Source organism: Hordeum vulgare, chromosome 5H, assembly GCF_904849725.1.
Source record: "Hordeum vulgare subsp. vulgare chromosome 5H, MorexV3_pseudomolecules_assembly, whole genome shotgun sequence".
NCBI classification, from domain to species: Eukaryota; Viridiplantae; Streptophyta; class Magnoliopsida; order Poales; family Poaceae; genus Hordeum; species Hordeum vulgare.
In genome coordinates, this window is record NC_058522.1 from 492,891,507 (window position 1) to 492,901,715 (window position 10,209).

At 38.9% G+C, this 10,209-nt stretch overlaps 1 protein-coding gene across 1 annotated transcript; it reads right to left on the reverse strand.

The window, feature by feature from the left end:
• Positions 1–4,660: 4,660 nt before the first annotated feature.
• On the reverse strand, positions 4,661–9,943 carry LOC123399943 (probable hydroxyacylglutathione hydrolase 2, chloroplastic). The gene is made up of 8 exons (XM_045094333.1): positions 9,727–9,943; positions 9,131–9,316; positions 8,056–8,259; positions 7,487–7,610; positions 6,636–6,736; positions 6,019–6,093; positions 5,843–5,941; positions 4,661–5,229 (listed from the first exon to the last, which is right to left on the reverse strand). The coding sequence occupies exons 1-8, from the start codon at positions 9,796–9,798 to the stop codon at positions 5,083–5,085; spliced, it is 1,008 nt and encodes a 335-aa protein (XP_044950268.1). The 5' UTR covers positions 9,799–9,943; the 3' UTR covers positions 4,661–5,082.
• Between the last annotated feature and the right edge of the window lie 266 nt (positions 9,944–10,209).

Genomic DNA, 10,209 nt, shown 5'->3' on the forward strand with positions numbered 1-10,209 from the left:
GTGTTTGTGTGGTCCTCCTGTTGGTTCTATAACCTTGGTTCTCACGGAGTGAAATACTTATATCTATTGTGTTGCATCTACCCTCCTCTTCGGGCAAAATCCCAACGCAGGAAGAATTTTTGGCGCCGTTGTGGGAACTATTACCAAATACCTATCAAGTACCTTCACACAAATTATCATTCACTTGTTCTATTTTTTATTTTCTGCTATATTTGTTTTCCTAAAAATATAAAAAAACAAAAAATACTTATATGTGCTAGTTTACTTATTTGCTTGCTATTCTTGCTAGTTTGCATGCTACTTCGCTTGTTTCGTCACTATGTCTCAAGACAATACCAAGTTGTGTGACTTCTGAATACTAGTAACAATGGTTTTATTAGTACTCCTATACCACCCACCACTATTACAGAGTTTTATGATATTAATGCTTCTTTGCTAAATCTTGTTATGCAAGAGCAATTTTCCAGAGGTCCTACTGATGATCCGGTTGAATTATGTGATTTGCAAAAGAAAAAGGGTATGGATAATGATATAGTCAAATTGAAATTAGTTCCTTTTTCACTAAGAGACAAAGATAAATCTTGGTTCTCATATTTACCTTGTAATAGTATTGGAACATGGGATAAGTCTAAAGATGCTTTCATTGTCAAGTATTTTCCTCATGCTAAGATTAACTCTTTTAGTAATCAAATTATAAATTTTAAACAACATGACCAAGAACATGTTGCACAAGCATGGGAGAGAATGAAATTGATGATTAGAAATTGTCCCACGCACAGCTTAAGTTTATGGATAATTATACAAAAAAAATTGTGTGGGGCTAAACTTTTTGTATAGAAATCTTTTATGGAGGTAACATTGGAAGATTTCACCAAACATCTAGATAATATCATGACAAAGTATTCTCAATGGCACACCGAAAGAGCTCCAACTGGTAAGAAGGTCAATTTTGTTGAGGAAACTGCTACTTTGAATGATAAGATGGATGCTCTTATGAATATGGTTGCTAGTAAATCTGAATAAATTCCCTGGTATTCTTTAGGTCATGCATCACCTTTTTATGCGAAAATATCCCATGGTCATGTGAAGAATTTTGGATCAATAAAATATTTTATTTTCTGGACAAAAAGGTCACTTTGTGAAGGAAGTGCACTTTTTATTGATCCATTTGAGCTTAATTTTTTCTAACACTGCTACCTTCCAACCCAAACCTTGGCCTCCAAGTTTCACCTCGTAACTCTTTCTGGATTTTTCTTAGTATTTGTAGCATGCTTCTTAATATACTATTTATATGAATTTGCGTTAAACCATTCGGATGTTGTTGGGTCGTGCTGATGGATATTTTGGTAGACACTTTAATTATCTCTTCGGTTATAACGCACGAGCATATGTGCTATTGTTTTAAATAATAAAAGGAGTATTGATTCTACCCGTGTGTCAAAAATACCCCGGAAATTGTTATAAATTACTCACTATGTCACCCATAAGTGAAGAAAGCGATTTAATTTTTATTTCAAAGTCATCATCGTGCTACATTCTTTAATAGATATGGTACCCACATAAATCATAGGCCCACAAGTGACGTAATGGCCAACATCTTGCTATTTTAGCTTGGATACCAAGTTTCTATGGTGGATCCTTTTAGCAATGCACGCGATTGTTACAATGCAATTTTGCAAACGGACACTTGTAGCAGTCCAAATTGGGTCGGCCCATTCTATTTTTCACCATTTTCGTAGAAAGACTAAAAAGGTTGTAAGAGAACCACGATTTGAACCAACGCCCCACTCGTTTTTAGTGGTGCTCTAACCACTAGGTCATTGCCCTTCAGTCAATTAACTAATTTGGCTCGTGCCTTTTATTTGTCTTTTGGTTTGTTAAAGCCAGATTTTGGGAAGCTTACAGAAGGTTCCCAAACCGACTTCTTATGCTTCGAGGTTTAGTTTATTGACGGTTTTATTCTTTTTTCTTTTATTTTTTAGATGCATGATTTTTTAAACTAATTCCGTGTTTTTCTTCATTACATGAACCTTTCTTAGATTTGATGAATGATTTTTCAAATTCATTGTTTTTTACAAAAATTGATAAACATTTACAGATCAAATGAAAATTTGAAATTTCAATTAACTTTTTTAGTTCAATAGTTCGCGCGGCAAATTCTATTTGGCGCTGCAGGTGTCGGTTAAAGTGCATTTTTTTAACCAGCGCCTGCAGCGTTCGGTCATGGGCCGGCCCACCAGGGAGGAGGGGGGTTTCCATTTGTAAAGGTTCCGGAAGCTTTTTAGATGGGTTTTTTCAGGATTGGTTTTTCTTCAGGTTTTATTTTATACTTTTTTTTTCTTTACTATTTTTATTACTTTTTCATTTTTTTATTAATTTATCTATATATATTTTTCTCGAAAAAACGCACACATTTTTTTATTTAACTTTTTTTCAAACGGACAAATAATTTTATGATTTTTTTATTAAAATTCTTTGAACTTTTTTGAATATTGATGATTTTTTTTCAAATTATGATGAATTTTTTCTTTAAATGTTAAACTATTTTTAAATTCGTGAATTTTTTCCAATTTGATGAAAAAGAATACAAAAATGATAATTGTTTATCAAATTTGATGATTTTTTTTTCAAAATAGGTGATTTTTTCCCAAAATATGTGATCTTTTTTCAAATTCGATGAATTGTTTTTAAGAACGATGTACTTTTTAAAAAAATCGGTGAATGTTTTTCAAAAAATAATGAACTTTTATCAAATTTGATGAACCTTTTGTAGAAATTGATGAATGTTTTTTATAATACGATGAACATTTTTCGGAATCGATGAACTTTTTTGAAAAATCGGTGAACGTTTTTCAAAAAATGATGACTTTTATCAAATTTAATGAACTTTTTAAAAAAATCGGTGAACGTTTTTTCGGAATTGATGAACTTTTTTGCACATTCTATTAAACTTTCTTTAAATTCGTGTATTTTTATTTTTTTAATAAATCTGTGAACTTTTTAGTTTACACAACATATTCAAAATTTTAAAAAACCAATACCGGCCTTTTTGCTGAACCAATAAAACATCACATCCATAAAAAACCAACAAGCCTAGCAAAAGCGAACGGTAGTGGATTTACTTAGTGTGTCGCGGCCCGTTGCTGGGCGCTGTAGGCGCCAGTTGCCCGAACCGGCGCTTAAAGCGCCGATTAGGAGCTTCAATTTAGCACCAAAGGCACTGATTAGGAGGTCCCGGATTCTATCCCCAAATTTCACACATTTTTGCTCCCTTTTCTCACCCTTGTCCACCCTCACGTGCGTGTTCACCTTGGCCGACCCATGTGCGGTGCTTGACGCCCATTTTTTTGTCTTTTCTTTTCTCATTTTTTCCCTTCCCTCAATTAATTTGGGATTTGAAACTTCAAAAGTTACAAGTTTTCAGAAAAATGTTTGATAAATCATAAAATGTTTGGAATTCAAAAAAAATGGTATATCATAAAATTTTACGGATTCAAAAAAAAATGGTGCTTTTAAAAAATTGTTCTCAAATTATAAAAAAATCACGATTTAAAAAAATGGTCAGGAAATAAAATCATGTTCATGATTTTTAAAAAATGATCGTGTATTCAAAACATATTCGTGAATCTGAAAATAGTCCATGAAAAGCTCATTCGGCAGTATCCTATTTTTAACATCTAACTAGAGCGGGGAATCATTCCAATTAGGAGTTAAGCTCATTGCTTTTAATTTTGGAATATGTTCACAAAAAATAAAAAAAATCATGAATATTAAAATTTGTTCCCCAATTTTAATAAAACTCATCGATTCGAAAATGGTTGTTGAGTCAAAAACATGTTCGTGAATTTGAAAAAATTCATGCATTTCAAAAAATTCTCGTAAACAAAATAAATGTTTGTGAATTTTTTAACAAAAATCCAAAAGTTAAAAACGCTTTGTCAATTCAAAAAACTGTTCGCCAATTTAAAAGTCTTTTATGTCTAGGATTTTGTTAGTTTTTGGAAAGTCTTTATATGTCTAGGCGTTGGCAGTAGTTTGGGGTCGATGAGATTTGTTTTTAAAATTTTAAACATTCTTTTGCACGGCATAATAACAAGTGTGACGTGCAATAGCAAATTCATAGCCTTGAAATTTACCATGTGGAATGCATTGTTATCACGTTGACATCACCATCATCATTAGCGAGGGTGAGAAAAGGATAAGTGACAACATAATGAGCCATCATATTAAAATAGAGGACGCTCGTATGTCAGGTTATTGAGTCATATTTATTTGACTAACACACGGTTTTTCGTCTCCCGTTGTAACGGATGGCCATTCTTGATAGTAACAATATAAAAGCCATTCGGATTGACACACGAGCTTCAAAAGGAAAGACTATCACTTATATCCTCATGACTTGTCTTCCGGTTATGCATCCCATTCACCAATAATATGATCGGTGACCAAGCACCGCTCCCCAATGTGTGACGTCAAATCCACGTCTGGTCTTTATGCCATAAGAAAATGATTACTGCGGTAACCTTTACAGGTAAGAGTGGAATTAGCCATTGATGTATCGGTTTTCATCCCGTTACTAATTAACCAGGCAATTCTCTTCTGCTGTGGATGAGGCAAAGTTAAGTTTCTGCCTCCGTTTCAAAAATGAAAAGAAAAAACCTTTACAATGGAGTGGTCCAGTGTAATTGAGATCTACATCGGCATATTGTCCAAATATTCTTCCAGGGTAAAATCTATCATCATGACGAAAACAATGATAACTGGCAAGACAATGAGGAAACAAGAACTAAAGAACACTATCAAAGAGCTAACAAGAACTAAAGAACACTATCAATGATTACAGGACACATTTTATTTGTAGTCGACAAAAGAATCACCAGCTGCTATCAGATTAACAAGCACTCTGTGCAAGCTACATACAATGCGAGACAAATTTTCGCCAAAGCATTCTAGGAACATCAAGCTATACACATTTCCTTCCATGCGTTCCTTCTGTTGTGGTCTTGCGGGGTTCTTTGTCCACTTCTGCTTTTCGAAGAGATGGTTGTGTCATCGTTTTATGAGAATTTCCTTTGTGGTTAGTCAAAAATTATCCTTCGCCCGTCGGATAACTTCAAGAACACGTGCATCATCGAAATGATCTGGAATGGACAGCCTTTTCTTTATCTCTGGACTTGAGGTCCTCAAGAAAGGATTGCACTGCTTCTCTCTCGCAATTGTTGTTGGCACCTGGAGAAGAACATCAAGCACAGAAGTTTTACAAAGTTAAGCATTGTTGAACAGACCCATTCCTGGAATGAATTGGGCACCATGCAATCTGAAACTGTGATTTGTACCACACATCATGCTTATTTTTTAGGTCAATAATCATCTAAATTGTGAGAGATACTAAATGACCTAATGTTTGAACTGCGAACTGCATTCCTTGTATTCAGATCATATTTCCCTTGGACGTGAACAAAAAGAAAAGAACAATTTTCCGGGAAAGCAAAAAATAATAAAACAAAAAATTTGTTCTCTATAAAGCCAAAAACACCCCAGGTTTTTTTTCCTAGCCCAAGCAAGACATCCGAGCGGCCAAGAGGTTAAGGAAGCATGACAGTTCCCAACTTCTCATGGAAGCAAGGACAGATGCACATGCACCAACTGCCAAACAGAGATTTGCTCCCTAAATATCCATGTTTATTCAATTCACCAAAAGTTTTGCCATCTCTTATTCTAAAACTAAACTAACAAATTCATGAATAAGCAGCAGAAGAATACGGAAGTAGAAGAAATAGCAAATGCACAAACTGATGTGTATTGGAAGTCAAAATTCATATGGCTTTAAGAACTATGTTACCGTTGGTGTATTCTTATTGCGCAGATCAGCTGCACTTGCAGCATATTCCTGAAGTTCTTCATTTCCTGGTTCTATGCTCAAGGCAAACCTTGAATTGCTCTGTGAGGAGGTACATTCAGAATTAAATAACAGGCTGATGTAAGAAATTGCTAGATTTGAAAGGAAATATCATTCACCAGAGTATATTCATGTCCGCAGTACACCTTCGTCACATCTGGAAGAGCTACAATTTTTTGGAGTGAAGAGTACATCTGCAGAAAGATCAGAAAAAAAGGTAATATGCATGAGTCTCAATGATGCATACAATGAATTCCATACACTTCTATGAAAACGAAAATGGAGCAAGCCACTTGCAAACAAAAAACTACCACAAGCCCACAACCATTCAGATTCTTTAGTGAACAACTGATTCCAATGCAAGGCGTGAGCAGTTAGATTTGATTTAACTATTCCTTGTTTGTTCAAACAAATGGTAGTGCAACAATATTCTGTGTAGCAAATTCACACATGCTATTACTATTCATAAATCTTTGTAAACCTCTTTCATTAGTCATGGTTCGAGTAGTTCAGTTTATATTCAAAATTCTGAATCTCTAACCAGATGCTCATTAGTCTCTTTAGCAGTAAATTCCTTTTATTCCAGAGCAAAAAACAAAAACACTGGCAAGGAAGCAGCTTTATTACAGACATCTAGGGAAATCAGAAAACAGATGGAAGTAAAGAAACTCAAAGAGATACGAGCATTTGAACGATTACAGAGTATACATCATACATGTATACAAAGATATCTGACCTGTTCCGGAGTCCCCTCAAAAAGCTTTCCACATGATAGACTAAACAAGGTATCACCTGTAAATATTGCTCCAGATCCAGGGAAATAAAAGCTCACATGACCTGATAGAGATACAAGGGGAATATGGATGAATTTCTTGAAAACTATGTCAAATTAGAAAATTATTCTGTAAACGAACATAATATGCATGTCCAGGAACACAGCAGAGCACATGTTATAACAACTATGAAAGCTATAATAGCTCCATATATGCTCCATAAAGGGCAGCATCACTATTTCTGGACTCTGATAAAACATCAACCAAGAAAAAAGGCAGATGATATTACATGAGCACAAGAGAAGGTAAGGAAAGCAATTTAGAATGACATAGTTAAGAATTTCATGAGCAAATTTAAATTTTAAGTGGTACTCCTAGTGGTGACATCATCAGATGACCCCAGATGAATATGAACTTGGGCCAATAAATCACATTTCTAAGCTTCAATAAAAAAAAGACATGTATAATGTTGAATGATACTTGAAACTGCAAAATTTAAATCACCAATATTACTATTCTCGGCAGAAAAAAGAAACTGTGTACTGTCAGGGCTGCTATTTTGGACCTTCCGGTCTTATTTTCTTGCTCAGCACACAAGTGGTAGTCTTTGGCATGAAATTGGCAGGTTCACATTTCCTCCCACAAGGCGCATATATGAGTTTTTAAGAATTATCTGAGAACTTCTTATGCAATTTTTGATTTGTTTTTAAAAACAACCAGGGGCAAATGGACCTGGTGCAGAAAATCTTCACTAGCCACCTGTAAAGCAAACCCAATACAAGTATACAACACAATGAAATTTGCAGTTACACACCTGATGTATGACCAGGAGTTTCCATCACAAGAACTTGATGACCCGCAAACATCCATGTGTCACCCTCGCTGAGAGTTATGTCAATGCCAGGAATTCGATCTTTATCCTTCTCAGAGCCAATTACCTAGTAAAAATATTAATGTTAGAGAAGAAAAGCAGAAGATGTCATTATTCCTCTCTTAATCTATGATGTTTGCGGTGACAGGCATCCAGCGGACACATAATGGCAAGCTAGAAAATAAACTTGGCGCCAATCAGTTCCATCTATTAATCTAAAGAATCATCATATATTTTATTTACTACTTTAGAGCAATTTACACTCAAAGTCAATGACAAGCCATTTCAAGAACTGAACTTCTGACTTCATTGCAAAATTCTGGCTGCCCAAATTGTACATATATATTGTTGCTAGGAATGCCAGTAATATCTGGTACAGTAAAATGATGATGAAATAATATCTGATTCCGCCTTATTTTATATCATAAGTGTGCACATTTTGATGGCTTCACACAGTCTCAAAACAATAAAAGGGATGAGAGAAACAACAAAGGAGGCAGTCAACTGTATACCTTCGCACCATATTTTGCCTTCAGTTCCAAGTTGCCACCAGTATGATCATAGTGATGGTGAGTGTTTAATATGTATGTCAAGTTCTGGTTTCTCTTTTCCAATGCGTTTATGATAGGCACCGCCTCAGAAGGGTCTACAACCCCAACTGTTCCAGTATCCACATCATGCAAGATGTATGCATAGTTATCTTGAAGACAGGGTACCTACACAGGATGCAGATCATAGTTAAGAAACAGCAGAGCGAAGTTCAAGGGTATGAATGGCAAGCAAGAAACATCCACAGAAAATAGGATACATAAGATGGAAAGACAGCAGAGGTTTTTTTTTTTTTGTTCAGCATGAAAGCAATCTTCAATCCGGCGAGCAATAAAATGTGCAAGTCACACACTCATAGTATCATGCTATTCCCTCTTGAAACAAAAAGTCTGTATGTATGAAGAGTTGTTATATCTTCGAGAAATACAAGTAATGCTGCTCAGACCTTAATCTAAAGATTCACTGTCTGAAAGAAACTGCAAACATGAAGGGTGAAGAGCAACTAAAGAGAAGTGGACACCATCTGGCCCACCATAGTACACTTACACTTGATAAGGTTTGGCAACAAAGATGCAGTCTAACGTGTTGAAGATATATTGTGGTGGTTAGGTAAAAGGGTAAAGAGCAGCAAGATAGAGAAATGAACTAGAATAAAGCAATAAGTGAGAGTGGAAGAAGAATATGAGGAAGTTTTTTTCAGAGACGTGAACCATTTCCTGTTGAGAATGGACCATAGTTTCTTTCCAAAAGCAATGCTGGTCATGTTAAAGCAATAACATGTGGTTGTGAGAAACTCATCAGAAATGGTTATAGCTAGTCCCCCTCAATAAATAACTTTTGACTGTTGATTGCCTCCTAAAGAAACTAAACCAGCCCAACTTATATTTCACTGCTATGTATGCGCCCAAGTCAATGCAGCGAACAGACGCTTACATTTACAGGCAAACATCTACAACACTTGCACTAAGTTTCAATAGCAATTGACTAAAATGGGATGTATGGATAGAACTGAACCCTCAAGAGTTGCAGTGCACTCACGAGCTCGATTTGCAGCGACGAGGAGACGCTGGTCATGTTGCAGAGGTAGCGCGCGGCCCCGAACATCCGGCCCACCCCGTGCAGCGTCCTGAGGGGCATGACCAGCAGCGTGCCGATCCCGTACATGAGCGGCTTCCCGAGCCATTTCCTGCTGACCCTCGGTATCAACGACGGCTGCCCCCTAATCTGCAGAAACAACAGCAGCCAGCAGTATCTTTCAGAACACGCAATCCACAGCAGAGAACCAGATCGCGCGGCTAGAACAGCCAGATCGCCGAGACCAACCCCCCGCCGCGCGCTTGTCATACAGCACACGCCCGCATAAATTAATCGAAGGAAATTAGGTGGAAACAGGGGCGCTGCGGGGCCGCCTCGGCGACAACGCGGGAACCGAGGGGCCGGATCGCAAAAGCCCCACCGGCCCCGCTCCTCCTCCTTGGTCCGTTAACGCCGAGGCGGTTGTTGCAGCGGGCAGCAGCGATCGAGCGCGTCCCCGGCGGGCGGGCGAGGGGCCCCGGCCCAGATCCAAGCGGGCGCCGCGAGGCCCCGCAGGAATCGAAGGCTGAAGAGAGAGAGGGGGGGAGGAGGTGTCGTACCGCGGGGGCGGAGGAGGAGCAGCGCGGGAGGGAGGAGACGACGAGCGAGCAGGCCTTGGAGAACATCCGCATTCCTGCCGCCTGCTCTCGTCGCGTCGCGTCGCGTCGCCGCCCGCGGACGAGGCGCGGCGGTGGGGGAGGTGGGGGTGCGGGGGAACGGAGAAAGCAATGGAGACGGGGAGGGACGGAGAGAGACGGGGAGGGGAAGGCAAGTAGTAGTAGTGGGGGAGAAGCGAGGGGGGAAGGGAGGGGGGAGGTTGGCCGGCTGTGATTGTGCTGTCTCGGCCGGGCCCGGGCCCGGGCCCACCGCGGGAGCGGGGGCTTCTCTGCTGCGCGGCGGGGTTCCCACGTGGCGCCTGGGGATGCGTCCGTCGCGGGATCGACGGATCGGGCGGGCGGGCCGCGGGCGGGGTCGTCGGCGGCATGCGCGCGTGACGTGTGAGTGCGTACGGCCGCGGTAGTTGGTGGGGGCCTTGGACGCCG